The sequence below is a fragment of the Hesperophylax consimilis genome, chromosome 17 (genome assembly GCF_061612785.1).
Source record: "Hesperophylax consimilis isolate HC1 chromosome 17, BYU_Hcon_1.0, whole genome shotgun sequence".
NCBI lineage: Eukaryota > Metazoa > Arthropoda > Insecta > Trichoptera > Limnephilidae > Hesperophylax > Hesperophylax consimilis.
The window spans coordinates 18,861,009-18,885,021 of NC_142852.1; the positions used below are offsets into that span (position 1 = coordinate 18,861,009).

Consider the following 24,013-nt stretch of genomic DNA (forward strand, 5'->3'; position numbering starts at 1 on the left):
ATCTCTGGCCGCGGATAATACGAAATATTTTTAAATAAAACCTTTTGATTTACCTTAATTACTTCAAAGGGAAATTGACTGCATTTGGGAAAATAATACATATTTTTTTTAAATTTAATGGTTTTTCACCCCAAAGGAGTGTTCTAGCCAAATTAAATTTTCGAATTACGTGAAATGATCATTCGCTTTCGTTGTATGGGAAAACAGCCGGAATAATTTCTGTTGATGACATTTTCTATTGTTGGTATTCGTGAAACCAGTGGCTAGAATTTTTACCATTAACTCTATGCAAATACTAAAAAAGGATAAGATAGGTTATATTGGGTTATAGGCCCGTTTATAATAGGAATAAGCGGTAAGAATAGGCCGGCTGCGTAATCCTTTATCCGAAATATTTTAGATCGTCGTTTATAATTGAAATAGGAATAGAATAGAATACGTCCATATAAGTGACTATGCCGCTGTGACTTGTCTATGTCAACTGTTAACCGAGAGTGTATTCTTCCTCCATCTTATAAAAGTTATATTGTGTATATAAATAAATATTGAAACGATGGATACATCAGATATTGTTGCAGGTGGAATGTTTTTGTCAATTCTGGGGCTAGCATACGCTGCAATAGGAGACACACAGTTGACGAAAAAAATAAGGAAAAAACGACGTTGGAGTGTGCGTCCCATTAACACTAGAAAGACCGGGTACTGCTCCATACCTATAAAGACCACAACGGTCATTTTGACCGCTGATAACATACGAGTTTATTATTATTGTAATTGTGTAATATTTGGCATAATATTAAATAAAAAAACAATAATTATGTAATGAAATAATTTATTTTAATAAATTAGGTGCACATTTAGTACAAACTGTTGTTTTTTTATAATATCCTAGGCACTTTCCGCAAACAGATTTCTTACAATTATCACATGTGTCAGTTGTTTTATTTTGTTTACATTTTTTATTAATTTGACACTGTCGTCTTTTAGAAGTTTTATTTTCTGGTTCCCTTTCTGTCAATTCTTTAGAAGCAAACACAACTGGACCAGCTCTGGTATTTGTATATGCTGACCTTAGTTCTTCAACAAGCTTTAGAATAAAATTGTGACGAGATATATTTATTTTTGTTATCTTTTTATAAATTATCCATGCATTTATAGCGGCTAGATCAAGTATGTTGTAGAAAACGTGCACAGGCCACCTTCTACTTCCAGCTCTTACGGAATATTTACGAGCCATTTGGTCGATTATATCGACACCATATTTTGTAGAATTGTAAAATTCAATCGTTTCGGGAATTTTCTTTGTTCCGTCGCCAAATCGAACATCTGGATGTACTGTACTTAATATCATTACATTTTTCTTCGGTTTTCCTTGATAAACAGTTAGTGTAGTACCATTGTTAGCCTTCAAAATAAATGATTCATAACGTGGAGTACAAATGGTTTTGCAAACTGCTGGTATTTCTCTCCTGGCTCTTCTCATCGTTCCGACAATACTTGTTTGTTCAGCTCGTAATTTCTCTGCCAGCTTCATCGAAGTAAAAAAATTGTCAGTTGTGATGTTTCGTCCCTTTTTGAGATACGGTTGTAATAGTTTCATTATTACATATTCTGGCAATGATTCATTTGAACGTTCTTCAGTTTTACCTAAATATGGAAATCCATTACATAGGTATTTACTATCTACGTCCACCAGAAGCCAATACTTTATTCCAAATTTGTCAGGCTTATTTGCTATATACTGAGTAAATGGACATCGAGTTTTGCTAGGAAATAGCTGTTCATCGCCCGTCAAATTTTCACCAGGAACGTAACACAGATTACAGTTTTCAATGAACTTGTTCCAAATTGCCGATGCTAGTGCAAATTTATCAGTTGCCAGACGTGAAGATCTCGTAGTTCGCAAATCAAAACGCAAATATTTCATAATTTCTTTGAACCTGTTCTTACTCATAGTTTCTTTGAATATGGGGGGTCCCCATAATGTCGACCATAATAAGTCAATATCCAGGTGGCTAGCATTATAAGCCCCGCGAGCATAAACGACAGCAATAAATGCATCAAGCTCATCCAAAGATATGCTCCAATTATCATTGTTTGTCTGACGACGAGCTTCTGTCTCGGTGCACATTTTTATAAGTCGAAGGGTCGGTTCATCGATGAATAATCGCCAAGCAGTTAGAACTTTGTTGTTTTCAACATATCGTTTCGCATAAGGTGTTGGGCCTGCAACTTCTCTGAGTATATTTTCTCGATTACGTCGTCCTTGCTGGCTGGAAGTACTCTGAGTATGTGATGTACACGTCCATTCTGTACCGTCAACTGCAACCTGAATATCTCCAATTTCCGGAAGTTCTGTTACTCTTGCAGAAAAACGTCCTCCAAGTTGTGTAGATCTCCCTCCACGGCTGCCTCTTATTCTAACCCCTCGACCACGACGATTTGAAATCGGATTTCTAGGAAAAGGTGTCGATGTCATCTGAAGATCTTCATCTGATTCTGTAGCGTCCGATGAAGAAATATTGGGCTCCAAAACAAAAACGGTGTCATCAATTTCACTGTCACAACATTCTTCCTCTGACTGATCCTCTGCAATGTTTTGAAGTCTTGCTAGTTCTTCCATTATATCCAACTCGGTAAGATTTCTACGAGCACTCATATCGATATGATAATATGTTCCAAAGTGTCAATAAAACTATAACAAAAATAATTAGAACACAATCTACAAAAATAAAACGAAATTTTCGGTGACTTGAAATACATACGCACAGACCAACATGCGGTAGAATACTAACAACCGACACCCACAGTACAGATCGAGTAAGAATGATACCGAAAGAAAGAGAAAGGTAAATTAGTACTAACATGTGTAAGGTGGAATGGGTATATTTAAACTTGGATAAAGAAGATCATAAACAAACCCAGCTTAAAATGGCCCAAGCGGTCACAATGACCGCGGCGGTCTTTGTAGGTATAAATCATTATATTCCGATAAATAAATAAGGTACATACCTGTTTTTTTCACCATAGTCGTTAAATCATAAATCATGAAAAGTAAAAAAAAATCAGATCATTACCATAAAATTTAAGCAAAATATCAGCATAATACATCGAGAAACGGTCAAAATGACCGCTTCGGTCTTTCTAGTGTTAATCATAAAAGAAAGAATCTATTAACTCCGCGTAAATACTTGATCACAAAATTATTGTTCGATTGTCAAATACATAAATAAACCACTCTTGTCAGATAGTAGATACCATAGAGTATCAATTGAAAATACATAAATCTCGGTATATATCTCAGCTTTCTGTAATCCGTAACCGCAAAAGATAAAGTAGGACCATCTTTTCGGTTATGTAAAAAAAATAAGAGATTATTGCCATCTATTATAAACGGATACACAGGTTTCCTATATTCCAACTTCTACGGCCTAGGACTTTACGGCTTTTTCTTACCGCTTATTCCTATTATAAACGGGCTTTTAAGGTTAGATTTGTTAGGTTAGGTTAGATTAGGTTAGGTTTAGTTGGGTTGGGTTAGTTTAGATTAGTATAAGTTAGGTAAGGTCAGGTTGAGTCATTATTTATTTTGTAAGAAACAAACCGCTTTTACATAATATACAATGATAGATATAAATATACAATTTAACTAAAGTCAAGCCACAAAAGTTTCTAATGCTAAAGTTCATTGGAAATGAAGTTTTAATATCTTAAAATTAATTTGGTGTTAAAGGAAGGGGAGAGGAAGATGAAAATAGGAAGAGGATAGGAGATGCTCCCGATACATTCCATACTCCCATATTAATAATCGGTCGTACGCATTACTTTATATCGATATTTCTTTACGTTATTTAAAAAAATGTCAATGCTGTAAAATTATGTATTATATTGTGCACATATACGAGGAATTGGGGAATTTTTTCGAATGTTTGTTCTACACGAGGGTAGATAAAATAAATCAGATTGTCGGGTTGATCTAGACGGAATATATGAAGATTTATTAAAATGGTAAGTTCTGGTGAGTCCAGACCATTATTAATGTAAAACACAGTCTAACTGTAAAATTTGCAACAAACGACACCATTCTATGTTGCATTTTGAAACACCCTCAACGGGTGAAAATGTGACTACCACGTCATTAACTGCAGTCACAAGGTCAAACGAACATGTGAATAAAGCACACACTGTACTATTGAGCACAGCAGTTGTTCACATGCAAAATAAATTCGGAAAGTATGTACCTATTCGAATTATTATCGATAACGGGAGCCAAGTCTCTTTTATAACTCAGGGCTGTGCCAAGAGGCTAGGTTTATCTATACGAAAATATAAGATTCCATTAAATGGATTAGGACAGACAGCTGTCAACTCATGCACAGGTATAACATCATGTGTTATCAAACCTGTTAATCAGCAATCACCTACGTTATCCGCGACACCCATAGTGATTCAGGAAATTACTTCATGGATGCCATTTGTTGCACTGGATAAAAGTGTGAAATCGCGGTTTCTCAATTTAATGTTGGCCGATCCAAATTTTGATCAGCCGGGTCAAATAGATTTTCTACTCGGCGCCGATCTGTATCCAAATATTTTGGATGATCAATCGCATATCGTTCGGGGTAACCCTAGTGCTTTAAATACAGTTTTTGGCTACATTATTCACGGGAAAGTTGGATGTCAATCAACCTATTCATCGCCAATGTCACTTTTGACACTGTCCGACATGTCATTAAATGATACAATGAAAAGTTTCTGGGAAATTGAAGAAGCTCCGGTCATTTCTGAATTGAACCCCGATAATACCAAAGTGGAAGAAATATTTCAGAAGGAGCATTACAGACAGACAGATGGAAGATATGTGGTTCCGATTCTGTTAAAATCGGACAGTTATTTACCGCAAAATACCTACAACTTGGCTGAATCACGAATGCGCAAGTTGGAAAAGCGTTTTAACCGGGATGCGACGTTGGCGTCAAATTATGTGGATTTTCTTGATGAATATGAAAGTCTAGGTCACATGAAACGTGTAACACCCCACTCTGGGGCAAATTATCTACCCCATCACGCCGTAATTAATGAAAAAGGTAAAATTCGCGTGGTTTTTGACGGGTCTGCGAAGGCCTCCGATGTGTCATTAAACGACATGCTGTATAGCGGTCCAAAACTACAAACAGAAATACCAAACATGATATTAAATTTTAGATTTCATAAGTACGTCTTTACTGCCGACATTTGTAAAATGTACCGGCAAATTTTGATTATTCCTGATCACCGTAAATATCAGCACATCCTTTGGCGCAATTCACCGCATGAACCGATGAAAGATTATGAACTTCTAACTGTAACCTACGGTTTAACATCTTCTCCGTTTTTGGCCATTTCGATTCTACGTCAATTGGCCAGAGATGAGAGGGAAAGCTATCCTGCCGCTTCGAGGGCTCTGTTAGAGAATTTTTATGTTGATGATTTGGCGACTGGTGCGGACTCCATTGAATCGGCTCGCCACCTCAAGGATGAAATTGTAGCCATTTTAAAATCAGCCAAACTAGAGCTCAGCAAATGGGCAAGCAATTGTTCAGAATTACTCGAGCATGATTCTGAAACTCAACAACCATTAATGAATTTTAACAAAACTCAATCGAATGTTAAAATATTAGGCGTGTATTGGAATCCCGAAGTGGATTATTTCTCTTATCACATTTCAATACCAAATTCGGCAGTATATTCGAAACGGAATATATTGTCAACCCTTGCTCGGATATACGATCCACTAGGGTGGTTGTCTCCTGTAATCTTCACGGCAAAAAGGATTATGCAGGAATTGTGGAAGTTGAATGTGGGCTGGGATTCCGAAGTTCCACTCCACATCCTTTCCACGTGGAAAAGCTTTGTGGAACAACTTCCATTGCTACAACATTTACGAATCCCAAGTCATTACCATACGAACCTAGATAGTCATTGTATTCTCGTAGGATTTTGCGATGCATCCCAACTAGGTTACGCCGCTGTGACATATTTAGTTGTTAAAAACGATAACTCCAGCCACTTGTTGATGGCCAAATCCAAGGTCGCACCTTTAAAGTCATTAACAATCCCTAGACTAGAGTTATGTGCAGCTGTGCTGCTATCAAAACTTATCAAATATATATTGTCATCAGTACATTTTGCCACGCAAATTAAAAATGTTATTCTCTTTACTGACTCGACGATTGTCTTATCCTGGCTCAAGACGCCACCACATTTATTAAAAACTTTCGTCGCGAACCGTGTTGTTCAGATCCTTGACAATACACCAAGAGCAATTTGGAACCACGTTACTTCAGAGGATAACAGTGCTGACTATGGGTCCCGAGGTACCCTTTCCGTTCATTTTATAGAACATCAATCTTGGCTTTCAGGTCCGTCATGGCTCCGTAATCCATTTGAGGATTGGCCTACGGCGAGGCCACCATCTATTCCAGTAAATGAATTACCGGAAATTCAACCCCAGAAACCTACCGTTTTTAGTGTAGAATTAAAATCATCTTCTATTATATCGATGTATTCCTCATTACCAAAATTAAAGAAAGTCATTGCTTGGATCCTTAGGTTCAAAACAAATTGTCTATCTGACGTTTCCCAAACGGCGAAACAGAGCCTGAATCATGCGGTACTTACTATTGACGAACTTGACAATGCACTCATGAAGATGATTAAACTCGAACAGGAAGTCTTTTTTCACAACGATCTTATTCTATTAAGTTCTAATCAAATGTGTTCTTCTGGTCTTCAAAAATTAAAACCTTTTATTGACCACCATGGTATTCTCAGGGTGGGCGGTAGGCTAACAAATTCTGCACTTCCATCCGAAATTAAACATCCCATTTTACTCCCCAAATCTAGTCATTTGACCAGGTTGTTAATTGATTACTATCACCGCGCATATCTTCATGTCGGACCGCGCACTCTCCAATTTCTTATTCAACGCAAATATTGGATTATGTCCGGTCGTACCGTCATTCGATCTCAGTTATCAAAATGTGTCACTTGCCACAAGTTTAGGGCCACCGCACATCCACCTATGATGGCGGTTCTGCCATCCTTTCGTGTCCAACCTAGTCGTCCCTTCTCTCGTGTAGGCGTCGATTTCGGTGGACCTTTTCTGCTAAAGTATCATAAACGTCGTGGAGCCAAGGCTTATTTATGCCTATTTATCTGCATGGCTACCAAGGCATTGCACCTTGAGGTCGTGTCAGATCTCTCCACTGATGCTTTCATCGCATCCTTAACGCGACTTACTAATCGACGGGGTTTGTGTTCCGAGGTCTACAGTGACTGCGGCACAAATTTTGTAGGAGCAAAACGATACCTAACTGGGGTATTCAAATATTTTCATTCTTCACCTCAACGTGAAGTAATTTCAGATTACCTTGCCCAAAAGGGCATTCTGTGGACATTTAATCCTCCCGCCAGTCCGCACTTTGGTGGGCTGTGGGAATCCGGAATCAAATCGGTAAAACATCATTTAGTAAGAGTTGTCGGTGATACTTCCCTAACATTTGAGGAGTTTAGCACGCTTCTTACTACCATCGAAGCTATTCTAAATTCACGCCCTCTCTGCCCCTTATCGGTCGATCCAGAAAATGTCGATGCCCTTACACCCGGCCATTTTCTGATAGGAGGATTCCTTTTGGGACTTCCCGAATATGACCTATCCGATACTGAGTCAAACCGATTAAGTCGTTGGCAACACATACAAAAGATGTCTCAGCACTTTTGGCGACGTTGGAAAGTAGAGTACCTTAATACTCTACAACAACGTGCAAAATGGTTGAACGACCGACCCAATTTAAAGATTGGTCAATTAGTGCTAGTCAAGGACGAACGACTTCCTCCCATGCGATGGACTTTAGGGCGAATTATCGCAGTTCATCCGGGGAAGGATGATATTGTTCGAGTTGCCACACTCAAAACAAATAAGGGCACCCTTGTCCGTCCAGCGGTTAAATTATGTCCCTTGCCCATAGAATAACTCATTTTACTTCAATACTCAGCAACATTTTTATCATAGAGCCATAAGTACTAGGTTGCTCTATATGTTTATTTTTTTTCATTTTTATAATTATTTTAATTTTTTTTCGATACATACACAGAGGATAGCCAATATGCTTGCGTCTCCTAATAGTATTCTTTATTTTTTTTGGTTGATAACATAGTTCGTGACTATTTGTATCCAAAAGACAGCCGGTGTGCTTGCGTCTTCTAATTTTTATTATATTTTGATTGATCTCATATGTAGTACCGGGGCTATTTTTTGTTTGTTAATTTTGTTCCAAAATTAGGTGGGCGGAAATGTTGACGCAACAATCTTCCTTTAAAATTCTCCTTGAAATTTTCCCATCCTATTACCTACAAGTACCTGTCATTATCCGACAATACCCACGTTTGTGTGACATTTACAACAATAAACTTAACTGTCAAATCAGTTTATTGATGAAGCCTGTTTGATGAACATCTCTTTATGATCAGTGCCTTTATTGATATCAACTCGGGGTAGAATACTGTGCAGTGAATATATTCGGTTCCCATCAGTGTGTTTTTTACCCAACCCAGATGTTGCGGAAGTTGCGTGTGATCATCTCCTGTGAGTGAACCAACATCAACATCGTTGACGAACATCAAAGGGGTAAGTCGGATTCCTTCCTTACTCCCTCCTGTTCACCATCTCTAACCATCGTTGTGTCAACTTCAAGTTCACAATAATTTTACAGTCCATTCTTGATTCGCCTTGCGATTACACACCCTGTTATGTTTTAACTTTTTTTATATTTTCTTATTTCTTCTCCTTTAAATAATGTGATAGTCGTACTTATGTAACTAACTCATGTTACAGACTGGGATTGAACAATTCTCCCAGTACTAAGTACTGCTAGATTAAAACAAATAAAACTACGGATGTTTTAATTTTATGTTATGATTAGGTAACCTGTTATGTTTTTAATTTTTCTTATATTTTTTCTCTATAAATAATGTGGATATCTCATGTAATATGGCAGACTGAGATTGAAATATCCTCCCAGTTCTGTTGCATTAAAAACTAATAAAAAATTGAATATGTTATTTTCCCTGTTTTTATTTATTTAGTGTCAAATTCTTATATATAACTTTTATTATAAAGGGGTTCCTTTACGTAATTATTACTAAAAAAAATAGATTAACTTTTTTTTGGTAATACTAGAAACAAAAAAAATATATACAATAAAATTAGGTTGTAAATACGACAAAAACTTATCTTTGAGTTCCAAAGAATAAAGTAGGATATACATATACGACACACATGTTTCATTCTATGTCCGTAGAACAATGTCGGATGTTTCTATACGACAACTCCTTGTCCGTAAAAAAAGTCGGAAGTGATTTTTCTTAAAAACTACAACAATGTTGCAAAAAGCTGGTATACTGTATTTTTACAATTAAATAAATAAGGGTTAATGCAAAATATTACTTCAACTTTACATTTATTTCACTCAAAAAACAGTAAAAATGCAGAAACGAAACTTTAAACAGCTCTCCTGCAAAACTACGATTTTGCAGATCGGACATTTTTCTTCGGGACCGTCGAATTATGCATTAGTACTTACCAATAACCATCACAGGCATGGGATGATAAGTTTAACATCGCGGTTTGAATAGAGTTTGGAAACAGGAAAAAACGACTTTTTTGTGAAAAAAGTTGAGAAAACAATTGGGCATTGTATATATTATAGGGCTAGCAGATCTTCAACCTGTAGACTGTGGGAAGTCCGCAACCTTGAGAAGAAAACACAGTAAAACATGTACAAAAATTTAAAAAAAAATGGTTTCTAAATTAATATTTAGTTCAAGCGATTTGGACAAGTGTCCTTTGTACAATTTCTTTATACATAAGGGTTAAAATTGCTTTAAAAACTTGGGCAAACACATTACTATCATATTAGTTGTTAACTGTCAACTCGGCAAGGATATCAAAAATGAAAGTTTATAGATAAACCGAGTTATTAGGATTTTGGGTCTAAAAGAGGTATTGAAGAAAATAGAAATAAGTATGTTTTTAAATCTTCAGTAATATCAGAATTCAAAAGTTAACTACCGTGAACAACGTCAAATGCGGTTGGTAAAGTGAGATTAAAATTAAAACGTTAACGAATAAGTAGTTATCTGTATTTACTACTAATAATTACAGAAACAAGAATCTTTCAACTTTTTTTTGGGAAGAAAAAGTTTTCGTTTTTTTCGAATAAAATCATAGATCATTGGCATTGCAGCCCTTACAAACCCCACTATACTGTTTTCTGTTCCCTGCTTTACTACATTACACAGGATCCTCCTCAGTTCCTCCTAATTTTCTTTACAATTGGCAATAGCTTTTACCAGAATAATCTTAATAACTATTGTCAAAGTGTAAACATTTACGAATTTGTTGAAAACGCTTTAACAGCATTATATAACATATCTGCTTTAAGCACGTAACGAAATGTATGATTGCATGAAGGCATTTCGACAACAATTTTCAATTAGTAAAAAAATGAAAAAGTTAAATTATGTCGGTTCTCTTATGTACGGAGAAAAATACTTACATTTTAAAATATCTGTGAGAAAAATCGTCATCAGTCAAATCAATGGAACTTTTTCCTGTCTGCCCAGGTAGTACGTTCTCGAGCGGTTGAAGTACCTAGCGGCTGTGTTTACCAAATAATTCTAGTAGGTACAAGGTGCGATCTCCGTAGAGTAAACAAAAAATAAAATATTCTACAACGCACTAGTAGCTGCTCCTATAATTCTATAGTTTTGACAGACAATTTAGAAGCGTAATAATATTATTAGAATAAATAGTTGAATTCATTATTGTACACATATTCATATATATTTTGATATTCGTCTAAGAAGTAGGTATGACATAATTATCTTTTTTACACATACTTCGTACATTTAAGTTTTAAAAAATAATCAAATCTTTAACAATGCGATTCGGAACAAATTTAAAAATTAAAATCGAAAGGTAATAAATATTTTGACCATTACAAATGATACACATTTTATATACTGAAAATTCTCTGGTGAAACATATCATATCTATAACTAAAATTTATTGAAAAAAACAAGAAACAAAAAAAGGGGCCAAACAAAGAGTCTCTTCGAGAAAATGCATAATTGCATATGAAACCAACTAGTCTTCACTGTAAGTGTGCAGGTGTATTTTCAAATCTTTCATTTGAGAACATGAATAATTGCAGCCAGAAAACCAAAAAGTTTTTTCTTTGCTGTAAGTCAGCAAGTTTCTCTTCAAGGTACACTGTTGATAACTTGCATAGTTGCACTCGGAACAAGAAAAATTGTTTTTCTCCGCTGTGAGTCAGCACGTGATCCATCTTATGTCCAATATATATCTTATATATAGGTAAGATGGCCTTTCCCAGAAACTAAATAAGTGCACTTGGAAAATGAAAAAGGTGTGTGGCCACTGTGAGTCAGCATGTGGCTTTTTGATGTGCTTTTTGAGAACATCCATAGATGAACAAGGAACAAGAAAAAGATTGCCTTTTAAAACATTAATATGTGGACTGATGGAAAATAAAACAGGTTTTTCGCCACTATGAGTCAGCAAGTGGGTCTTTAGATGGGCGTTTTGCTATAGTGAAATTTTTCACACGGAACATGAAAAAAGTTTTCCTCCACTGTGAGTTAGCATGTGGTTCGTTATGTTGCTCTTGTGATAACATGCATAGTTGCACAAGGAACATGAAAAAGGTTTATCTCCACTGTGAGTCAGCATATGCCTCTTCAGCTGAACCTTTTGACAACTTGCATATTTGCACACGGAACATGAAAAAGATTTTTCTCCACTGTGAGTCAGCATGTGACTCGTTAGGTCGCTCTTTCGATAACATGAATAGTTGCATACGGAACATCAAAAGGTTTTTATCCACAGTGAGTCAGCATGTGGATCTTTAGTTGACCTTTTCGATAATACGCATAGTTGCACAGGGAACATCAAAAAGGTTTTTCTCCACTGTGAGTCAGCATGTGACTCGTTAGGTCGCTCTTTCGATAACATGAATAGTTGCATACGGAAAATCAAAAGGTTTTTATCCACTGTGAGTCAGCATGTGGATCTTTAGTTGACCTTTTCGATAACACGCATAGTTGCACAGGGAACATCAATAAGGTTTTTCTCCACTGTGAGTCAGCATATGTCTCTTCAGGTTACCCTGTCGACAACATGCATAGTTACACTTTGAACATGAAAAAGGTTTATCTCCACTATGAGTCAGCATATGCCTCTTCAGCTGACCCTTTTGACAACTTGCATATTTGCACACGGAACATGAAAAAGGTTTTTCTCCACTGTGAGTCAGCATGTGACTCGTTAGCTCGCTCTTTCGATAACATGCATAGTTGCATACGGAACATGAAAAACGTTTTTCTCCACTGTGAGTAAGCATGTGGATCTTTAGTTGACCTTTCCGATAACACGCATAGTTGCACAGGGAACATGAAAAAGGTTTTTCTCCACTGTGAGTCAGCATGTGTATCTTCAGTTTACCCTGTTGATAACATGCATAGTTGCATACGGAACATGAAAAAGGTTTTTCCCCACTGTGAGTCAACATGTGGATATTTAAATTCCCCTTTCGATAACACGCATAGTTACACAGGGAACATGAAAAAGGTTTTTCTTCAAGGTGAGTCAGCATGTGGCTCGTTAGGTCGCTCTTTCGATAACATGCATAGTTGCATACGGAGCATGAAAAAAGTTTTTATCCACTGTGAGTCAGCATGTGGATCTTTAGTTGACCTTTTCGATAACACGCATAGTTGCACAGGGAACATCAATAAGGTTTTTCTCCACTGTGAGTCAGCATATGTCTCTTCAGGTTACCCTGTCGACAACATGCATAGTTACACTTTGAACATGAAAAAGGTTTATCTCCACTATGAGTCAGCATATGCCTCTTCAGCTGACCCTTTTGACAACTTGCATATTTGCACACGGAACATGAAAAAGGTTTTTCTCCACTGTGAGTCAGCATGTGACTCGTTAGCTCGCTCTTTCGATAACATGCATAGTTGCATACGGAACATGAAAAACGTTTTTCTCCACTGTGAGTAAGCATGTGGATCTTTAGTTGACCTTTCCGATAACACGCATAGTTGCACAGGGAACATGAAAAAGGTTTTTCTCCACTGTGAGTCAGCATGTGTATCTTCAGTTTACCCTGTTGATAACATGCATAGTTGCATACGGAACATGAAAAAGGTTTTTCCCCACTGTGAGTCAACATGTGGATATTTAAATTCCCCTTTCGATAACACGCATAGTTACACAGGGAACATGAAAAAGGTTTTTCTTCAAGGTGAGTCAGCATGTGGCTCGTTAGGTCGCTCTTTCGATAACATGCATAGTTGCATACGGAGCATGAAAAAAGTTTTTCTCCACTGTGAGTCAGCATGTGGCTCTTCAGTTGACCATTATGATTACACGCATAGTTGCAAAGGGAACATGAAAAAAGTTTTTCTCGACTGTGAGTCAGCATGTGGCTCTTCAGATAATCCTTTCGATAGCACGCATAGTTGCACAAAGAACATGAAAAAGATTTTTCTCCACTGTGAGACTTAGGAGAGAAGGAGTAGTTGCGATGGAGAGGAGTGAATCCTTTTTCTACTAAATGCGTCTGAAGATCTGTCGACAAATTTGAAAAATAATATGGATGAAAATGATTCAGTTAAACTTCAAGTAAATAAGCGAAGTAAGTTCGTAGAGACGTTATAAAAAATAAGAAATGCCAAATTTTTCAAGTTCTCAATTATAATTAGTTTTACCTGCTGCCTTGGTAATTCTTTCAAAGCGTTCCAAACAATCCTCTTTAACATCCGGCAGGTCTATATCAATTTTCATATAAGTAAGCCCCGCTTCATCTTGTCGGGGTCCGAGATCCTCGTTTATGGTAACTGTTTCCACATTAATGCTTCCTGGAATAAAAAAGGGGTATAAAAAGAATATATCTTTGCATGGCCAGCCCTGAACCAAACGGCGCCAGGAGCGAGTTTTATTTTGGCTGCCCTTAAAATTTTAATTAGTACACGCCAAGGGAGGATATCACTGTAATCAATAAAATGATGATTTGTGGTTTTTTGTAGCACGGTTTTTATCAAAAATAATATCAACGGCGATGTTTTAAGTTGAGTATTCGACGCCCGGAGCGAACTGCAATTGCGACCACATAGAGCCAGACATGTATCTTCGTATAATTGATATAAAAAGAAACACTTTTTTAATCGAAAAACTGTTTTTTAACGAATAAATATACCATAGAAGCGGGAATTTGGATGAAAGTTTTAAAGTTCAATATCAGGTAAAAATAACCTCAGATGTCCTCTTGAGGGACTGATTCAACAAGAAAGAAAAACCCTGTTTTAGAGCACCTTAAGTAGGGAGTTGTAAGTCAATGGGATAGTGTGTTCTCAATATTAATGAATATTGAGAACACACTGTCTAATATTAATGAATTTTTAAAACGCGTAAGTAACATCATGTTCCAATAAAATTATGAGAAAATAGAGGAACCGACAACTTATTTTGAACCATATATTTATGTTAAGATAGTGCTGTATTTTGGTAGTTTCCGGCAAGGACGCATTTAAGGTTAAATACCCAAAACACCTCATGTAAGAGAGGAAGAAACAAGTATGTGTCCTGTTTGCACGACTTTTAAAGACAGACATGGATTCCGGACATCCGTATTTAAAGTTCTATATTTTACACGTATGCAATGCAACTGGCTGTATGAGTACTCTCCGCATATTGCAAGAATTCCTTCGTTACAGCTGGGAGGTCGAAATCTAAATCCGAAAATGCAATTTCACCTCCACCTTCTTCCTGAAGCCCTGGTTCCGTCTTGATGGATATAGTATCTGGCTTCAGTAGATCCATGGTCTGCTTTGGTAGAGTTTAATTATAAATTTAACCCTGAAACAGAACAAAGTGTAACGGAATTCAGTTTTAAAATTTTGTTTCTCGAATCGTAGCAAAAATACGCAATAGAAAACCTTGAAGTTATGACAAAGGTTGAGAGAAACGTCGTTTATCTTGGGAAACCTCCTTATTTATTTACCGTCTATATCTACCGCCATTCCATTGTAATCCACCTGTGACTAAGCAATTGTTATCCGTATATTTGTTATCATTTTAATAAATGCATTTGATATCAAATTAACAGTTTAAAACATTCTGCTGTTACAAAACGCCCGATGATTCACTAGCTAAATTGGAAGAACGGCCGCTACCAAAATGAATAGCAATGAATAAATTTAAGTATTATTTCTTTCCAATAACCATCACATGCACGGTATAATAAGTTTAACAGGGCGGGATAAACAGAATGTAGAAACAGGATGAAAGATTGTCGGAGAAGAAAGCACTTGTCAAAAAATATATAGGTTATGCATAGACAAGAATGAAATCATAGACAATTAATATAATTTTCATGAATCTGGCCTTTTAAGAACATGATAATTTCTACTTTAATTTTACTGGGTACGATAAATACGCCTCTCCTAATACTATGATATGTCCCTCTGAGGCTCTTCCGCCCAGGAGGCTGCCCTCTCAGGAGTTACCAACTCGCTTCCGCCGAGAAACCTCCTGCCTTCCCCCTTTGAGCGGTCGCCGAAGCTCTTCCCTTAACCCCGCGAACTTCCGCCCAGGAAGCCAGAGTGGTCGCCAGACTTCCTCCCAGGAAGTTGCCCTCTCAGTAGTCGCTGCCTGCCGACTCTGCTCTTCGGAGCCTTGGCCCAGGCTGAACTGATTCCACCCTTCGGAACCAGCCCAAGTTGCCGCTTGTGTTATCAGTGATAAGTGCGAACGTGGAGATCCGCGAATCCAGAATCATCGTAAAGGGAAGTGCCTGAACAAATTTTGTATATGTATTTCGTAAAGTGACCTAACTTTTAAAGACATTTAATGAACAATAATTTAGGATTAACTAAAATGACAATTAATTTTAAGAATTAGAATTAAGAATGGTATTAGAATTTCAAACAATCAGATTTGATCAAAAATTAGATGTCGTGTTTGGATGGAGTTAAAATTATGAAATATAATGGATTCGGTATAATTTGAGAAGTGTAAGTTTAGTTTATAATTTATGTGTTTAAAACATTTTTTTTTTAAATTCTTTCTCTTCTTTCGATATGGGCTTAGTCTAAAGGAGTCCAGGGGGTCAAGCACAGAAAATTCGCTAACTTTACAATATCGGATCGACAGACGTAACTTCCGACGAGTTTATATCAATACCCCTAGCATGTAAAAGCTATCGGTAACTATATCAATAGGGTGCGCCTGTTCTCACATTGCCGGATGATTGGGGGCGGAGCTACGAAATCCGAACTTCACTTCATATCTGCCCGGCAAATTTAAACCTGTGACAATGAGAACTTGGCTTTCTTGGTTGGTTGTTATTTCTCCATAAGACTGCATAACAATTACATCGAAGAAGGCACTTTGTCATAAAAATACAAGTAGTGCATTCAAGTTTAAATGATCTTAAGAGTTACTAGTGAAGTAGGCCTATCGTAAAGGAATATCAGGATAGGTCACGGATTTTTTTTTTTTTTTTTTATTGAAAATTTTTTTGATACATATATATACAGGTACATACATAATAACAAAAAATAAAAGAGAGTAACAAAAAAATCCCACAAAGGCGAGGCCTGTGCGTGGGCATTATTATTTGTATGTGGATATTTAAAACAGTGGTTTAAATAAAAATAAAATATTCTACATGGTGATTGATTTTACCGTAATTTCAATTAGGATTAAATTAAATTAAATTAAATTAATTAAATTTAGGATTAAACACAAATTTCTTCTACTTTGTGATTTTATTCGGAAAACCTAGAATATATAAGATTAAATAACAATTGTGAGGTCAGGCTTCTGGCAGAAAGCTTAAATAATACAAACATAACCTTCAAATATCAATACAAACTACCAGAGCTAGGTAAGTTGGAGGTTAGTAATAAAAAGTACAATAAACTATCCTAGTAATGGTTTCGTAAGCAGGAAGTAGAAGGTTAGGTTAGGTTAGGTTAAAAAAAAAATGGAATACATATTAGTTTATGTTGGCCAAAAGGGCAGGGCTAGACGCTGCACGCTCTGTGATTGTAGTAGGGTAGGGCTACATACCTTTTCTACCATAACTGGTTCTGGTTGAGAATGAAAACCCTGAAGCCTTCAAGTCAGTATTGAATGCAGCGTATTTCTCCTGGCTGTCGAAGTATCCAGAATAATACTTATTTTCGTCCGTAGGGTTGATTATGTCTTGTAAATGTTTACTAATAACGACCTTCATGTTTCGTTTCTTTCAACTCAAAATCTCCCTCATACTTGAGAGATTTTCGAACGTCAAACCACAGTCAAACTTCAAGACTTCAAACAAATTATTCAAAATCAAGTTGATTGTTGCCAGCCTTCGTGTACACTCGGCAAACTTCGTAGTTCCGAGCCGCTTTGAGCCTTCGTGTTCACTCGGCAAACTTCGTAGCTCCGCCCCCAATCCTCCGGCAATGTGAGAACAGGCGCACCCCTTGACAGCCCGCATCAAGCCTCTCCGTCAAGCATGGCCACGCCTTCCTGTGATTTCGTGGTGGTCTATGTATATGTACTTCTATGCCTTCCCGTCATTTCGTGACTCGCTGCAAAATGGAATCTGTCAAAGACAAAGCGTTCTTGGCTCTTACGTTAGCTTTATGTTTGAATAAAAATAATAAAAAGAAACGAATTTGGTGTCAAGAATGGTAGGGGTTAACTCTTTGAAGTACTGTGGTTTCAAAATTCGGCCACCTTGAAAATAAATAATTATGCTAAAACGGCCATCTATTGACAAGTTTTTTAAATGCCATGTGAGACATATATTCTCTACTATTTAGTTTCCAATAGCGATAATAGGTGGCTTTGCACGGTTTGGTTATGTGTTTGACAATTGCCAGCGAATTGTGGTTTTTTGTTATCTCCGACTTTAAAGTGAAATATAACGGTATGTATTTCGAATTTTTGTCCATTTCTTATGAATTCTAGTGCCTTTGTATTTCATTCGTTGAATTATCAATAAGAAATGTCTTTAAATATAGTATTTTTTTGTAAAATCGAAATTTTTTGGTGGTTTTGCTTTTCGACCACCGTACTTGAGGTAATTTTTTTAGTCTTACAACATGGTTATTCTGATTTTATAATTTTACAGATACACCATGCCGAAGAAAGGTCTTCGCCAAGAAGAAATCGCAGGAATACTTTTAGAAGAGATACCTTCTGATGATGACAGTTGTTATGGGTGCTCAGACAATGAGGAAGAGGATCTACAGGAGGAGCATCTAGCAAATGTCACAGTTAGCGCCTCTTCGGACGATGATGATGATGAACTGCCTCTATCTTGTGTGAGGAATCAAATCCCGGCGTCTTCTTCATCTACCACACTCGATCACCCTATAGCAGGCACATCCAGCCCTTCTGGTTCAAAATCACCATCTACTTTTGATGTTCATCTTTCGCGTACGCGTAACCGACCAGTATCGTCTTCTCCATCTGCCCAGTATAGTCCTAATATCTCAATGTCCGTTTTGTCATCCACCGCTGCTGTTCCAGGCACAACTGCATCTACACCTGTCATACCTGCGATTATAGTCATGCCTAAATGGAGCCGTACGTTCAATACCGCCCTCCCTGGTGAATTCCGTGAAGAAACAGGACTACATAATGACTTTCTTACGATGGAAAATCCCACACCTTTGGAAATTTTTCTGAAATTTTGGACTCCTAGTTTGATTGAAAATATCTGCTTCCAGACCAATCTATACGCACAACAAGTCGGGAAAAATCACCAACCCACAACCGTTCAGGAAATTAAAAAATTCATTGCACTAAATTTAGTAATGGGAATTAAAAAATCCCCCAGTTATAGAGACTATTGGTCATCGTCCCCTGATTTACACGACCCCTATATTTCAAGATTTATGACAGTCCATAGGTTTGGCTGGCTGTTGTCAAACCTTCATCTCAACGACAATTCATTGATGCCTGCTAGAGGTCAACTTAATTTCGATAAATTATATAAAATAAGGCGTTTGTTGAGTTGCTTGTCAGACACCTTTGATCGAAATTACAAGCCATCACCTACTTTGGCAATTGACGAGAGCATGGTCAAATTCAAAGGCCGCAGCACATTGAAGCAATAAATGCCCAAAAAACCCATTAAAAGAGGCTATAAGATCTGGATGACGTGTGCAGAAAATGGATACAACTTAAAATTTGAAATATACACAGGAAAAATTGGTGACTACGCTGAGTCTAACTTAGGGCCATGAGTTATCTGAATTTTTTGTCAATCTATTCAAGGTCGTAACTACACAGTTTACTTTGATAATTATTTTAATTGCTACCCCCTACAAAAACAGCTGAAAGATATGAATATTCGCTCATGTGGAACTGTCCAATCAACCAGAAAATATTTGCCTAAGATGAAGGATGATAAAAACCTAAAAAGAGGTGAATATGACTGGTACGTGAGTGATACAGGAATTTCCATGATAAAATGGAGAGATAGAAGAGCTGTACACCTCCTTTCAAACTTTCACAACCCAAAGGATGCCATGCATGTCAACCGTAAAGAGAAAACTGGTGAGATCACAAGGGTGCCATGTCCGTTGGCTCTAAATAATTATAACAACTGCATGAATTATGTGGACAAGTTTGATCAAAAGAAGGCGGTTTACTCGATAAACAGAAAGTCTAAAAAATGGTGGCATCGTTTATTTTTCCACTTTTTAGATGCAACAATTGTAAACTCTTACATTGTTTACACAGAGCTCTGCAAGTTGGGTAAGGCTGACAAAGACAATCCATTGAGGCTCAAAGATTTCAGGAGGCAAGTTTACAGAGGACTTTTGGCTGAAGAGGAGCTGAAATGCACCAAAAAGCGTGGGTCCACATCGGAGGTGGTGGAAATTAAGAGACATAAGCCTTACGTGGACCCTGAAATACGTCTGAAAAATAGCGCCCACCGGCCAGAACATACTACTTCACGTCGTTGTGCGAATTGTAGTACAAAAGACAGGCCCATACGTTCCAACTGGATATGTGGTGTTTGCAAAGTACCCCTTTGTGTAAAAAAAGATAAAAACTGTTTTGAAAATTTCCACAATTAGTCATATAAAATGGCCTTTTTTTAATTCTAATAAACTTTTGATTTGAACCTAATATTTTTTTCCCATGTGTACTGTGGTATAAAATTTTGACCACCTCATTCCTGAAAAGCCTTCAGTCCAATTTTTTTTTAAATATTTTTTCCTTGTTATTATAAGTTACATCAATTGATTAAAAAAAAAAAGGTAAAAAATAAGAAAAAAAAGTTCGTACCTCAAGGAGTTAAGGTACCGCTTTACCCATGAGCATTTGCAAAGTGTATTACTGGCTACAGCTATTTTTTGTATGAATATCTTGTGCGGTATTCATACAAAAAATATGTTTTCTCCATTGAAAATTCAGAAAATGATTTATTCTACAGTTTGATTATTAATGACCTTGAAAACTGCTGTCATAATTCTTAAAAAATACTAAAATACTTCCAGAATTTTTAAATTAGATGGATTTCTACAAATTGAACACAAGAACAATAACTAAGTACTTATTTTATAACAATTTTATTCAATTTATATCATTGTTTATGATACGTGATATTTATTTGTCTATTGTCGTTTGTCTATTCCCACAAAAATATAAATTTGCTTCAAGCCCCGCCGCCAGCACGTAGTATTGCGCAATGCTTGCAAGCCAGCTTCGGTACACGGTCAAAATGCTTGTCACAAAGTGCCATAGACAATAAACTACGTGCTTGCGATCAAGCCGCTTGACCATGTCCCAGTCCCTTAAGATTTGTAACAAGGTGTGTGCATCACTTTACTTACATCGCATCTATGGTCTTGGATTGTGGGACCTTTAAGTACCTACACATTGTCATTTTGCTATTGGTCAAATTGACAGCCCTGCAATTTTGACTTGGAGAGTTGCCAAACCTGAGAGAGGTAGAATCTGTGATTTGCATTGGAAGCAGTGGCCCAGGGGGGTAAAACTCCGAGAAAAAGTGGGTAAAAAAAAAAGACACGGTAATCTCTATGGCTGACTTGTGACTTATATTTTCCACAAACCAGTGCGCACTTCATGCATGTTTATAGGCCGCTGTCATTGGCCAATTTTAGGCTAGCCAATGGGGTTGGCTCCGAATGAGAATTATATTGTCTATGGTTACGCCTTTTTTATAGTTTCTATCAGTATCCTAGTCGATGGTGAGTATGTCATGTAGTGACGTATATTTTTCAGTTACAGACTTTTATCTATGGCAAACTTTAAGACTCATGGGCTCAGGACGAAAAACCCGAAGATATTGATCTAGTGAGTGGTTCATTTATACAGTGGCCATTCTTTGATCACCAGCCCAGATCAGCGGGCATTCCTCTTGGCTGAGGTTCTACGAACACATTCGCCAATTTTTGTAAGCATCAGCTTTGCATATGGAGCATTAACCATTTGATTGGTGGAATCCGATGGCATCTGCCGATCCTGATTGGTTAAGAGTGATCCTTTTGGAGACCAGCAGCGTGAGGCTGTTTTGCATTGGACTACGACATTATTTTTTTGATAAATTATAAACTGGGACAGTTGCTGTGAAGAGCCGGAATCTACTACTTCGCATCAAGAACGAACTGGTATCACACCTTCATTTTACCTATGCAAGCCCTTTGCCAGACAGATTTAATAGTAGGATGCTAGTTAATTTATTTTTTATTATGTCTTTTTTGAGGTAGTACATTTTAGTGTCCTTAAATTTTTATTTTTATTTCTAGATAAAAAAAGTACTTATCCTTACTTTTATTTGTTGCCACTTAATCCAACGGTAACAAATTCTAATATTGAACACTGTCAAGAAATATGTTTGAGATATCAGAAACAAAAAAAACTATTTCCCCTATTTATTTAAAGATTTCCATTATCACTGTTTCTTTTCAGATATGTTTGTTTGAGCTTGAAGCTATCGCTACCACAGCAGCGCCATGGATCTACTAAATCCAGAAAATGTTTCCATCAAGACGGAACCAGGGCCCCAGGAAGAAGACGGTGAAATACCGTATACGGATATAGATGTCGACCTCCCAAATGTAAAGAAGGAATGTTTGCAATATGCGGAGAGTGTTCCGTCTGCCAGTAAGTCTCATTTCAAATGCTAAGAATATAGGACATAAAATTCGGATGTTCTAATTTCACGACCGTTATGAAATGTTCCGACTGGACTAAGCTTGTTCCTCAAGTTTCGCCTTTATTTGTGACATTGTTTAAGTAACATGCTTTATTATACATATATTAAAAAATACACATATATTCATGGAAGAATACATCATTCCATTTACTAAAAACAAACACACTCCGTACTGAAGATGTTTAAGAACAAATGATTTTTCTTTCTTGAAGAATCAGTCCCTGAAGCGGACATCTTCGTATTTCTTATTTTTTAATGAAATTCTTGAGTGTGTTATGCAAATTCCCGCTTCTAAGTAGATATATTTAATGGTAAATATTTTCAGGAACCTTTTTTTATATTCACCTATTTTGGAGGTTATACTTATCAATATAATACCAATAAGAGGTGTTATTTTGATATTCAAAGGAAAATACCATTTTTTAATATAAATGATCGAATGTTTAATTCATTATAAAGAGGAAGATATGCCGTTAATAGTGAAAAATAACATTAGTTAAATGACCACCACGACCACGCGTACAGGACCATATCCTTTTCATGAAATTTTCCATAACCAAATCGCAAAGTGGCTGCCTTATGTCCTCGATAGCCTCACGAATTCCATCTTTGAGGTCTTGAATCGACACTGGGCTTTTGGCGTAGACCTTCTTTTTCACGTGGCCCCAAAGGAAGAAGTCGCAAGGTGTGAAATCACATGATCTCGGTGGCCAATTGTGATCACCTCTTCGAGAGATAACACGGTCCGGAAACTTTTCCCGTAAAAGATCAATGGTTTCGTGGCTTGTGTGGCACGTAGCGCTGTCTTGTTGAAAGTAAACGTTGTCCAGATCAATACCATCCAATTCCGGTCATAAAGAATCATTAATTGCTTTAATTTTCAAAATGACACCTCTTATTGGAAAACCTATATATCAGTAGGCAGAATACGATGAATAATTAAAAGGATAAAGGTCACAACTAGGAACCCAGGATCTATTGTCGTCCTGGGGGATACGTCTTTAGTATAATCAAGTCTTCAAATCGTGTTCTTAATCCTGAATTCAGTGACATTTATCTTTTTATTTGTCTCGATCATGTTCTGTTTCATGTTTTTATTTTATTTAAATCTTTCTACTAACACAAATACGTTTTGATGTACATCAATTATCGATTTAAGTATTGTTGTTTTATTTATCCAGGTAGCTTTAATTTGGAGACAATTACCATCAAGGCGGATCTTGGACCCCGAGAAGATGAAGGGGGATATCCTTACGTGGAGATCGACATTGACCTGCCGGATATAAAAAAGGAATGCTTAGAACGTTTCGAAAGAATTACCCACACAGCAGGTAAAACCGATTATTGAGAACACGTCAAACAATTCGTGCTCTCCAATTTTTTACGTTTTTTATGAATTCAAAGTGCTTATTATATCTGGTATCACTCTGTTCTCTCCGGTATGGTTTAGCAATTTACGTATATTTAATAGGTTGCATAAATGTGCAACCTGTAAAAAAGGCGTTAACCATCAACGCGGATCTTGTACCCCGAGAAGATGAAGGATGATAAATTTGCGTGGCCTTCGCGATGTTAAAAAAAAACTACTTAGAACGCATTGAAAGCATTTTCCAGACTGCAGATCAAACCACGTTTCTTTGTAAGCTTTAATAATTCCAGCTACTTGTTTTGAAAAACAAGTTATTTTT

General features: G+C 36.8%; 1 protein-coding gene across 1 annotated transcript in view; it reads right to left on the reverse strand.

The window, feature by feature from the left end:
• The window catches only part of LOC149416149 (zinc finger protein 711-like), a 31,403-nt gene extending 16,255 nt beyond the window's left edge, over positions 1 to 15,148 (reverse strand). Inside the window, exons 1-5 of the mRNA XM_089641886.1 lie at positions 15,135 to 15,148; positions 14,887 to 14,989; positions 13,843 to 13,992; positions 13,434 to 13,702; positions 8,587 to 8,624 (exon numbers count right to left, since the gene is read on the reverse strand). Coding sequence (XP_089498012.1) covers positions 8,587 to 8,624; positions 13,434 to 13,702; positions 13,843 to 13,992; positions 14,887 to 14,953 — 524 coding nt within the window. The 5' untranslated portion in view covers positions 14,954 to 14,989; positions 15,135 to 15,148. The remainder of the gene's footprint in view (positions 1 to 8,586; positions 8,625 to 13,433; positions 13,703 to 13,842; positions 13,993 to 14,886; positions 14,990 to 15,134) is intronic.
• Between the last annotated feature and the right edge of the window lie 8,865 nt (positions 15,149 to 24,013).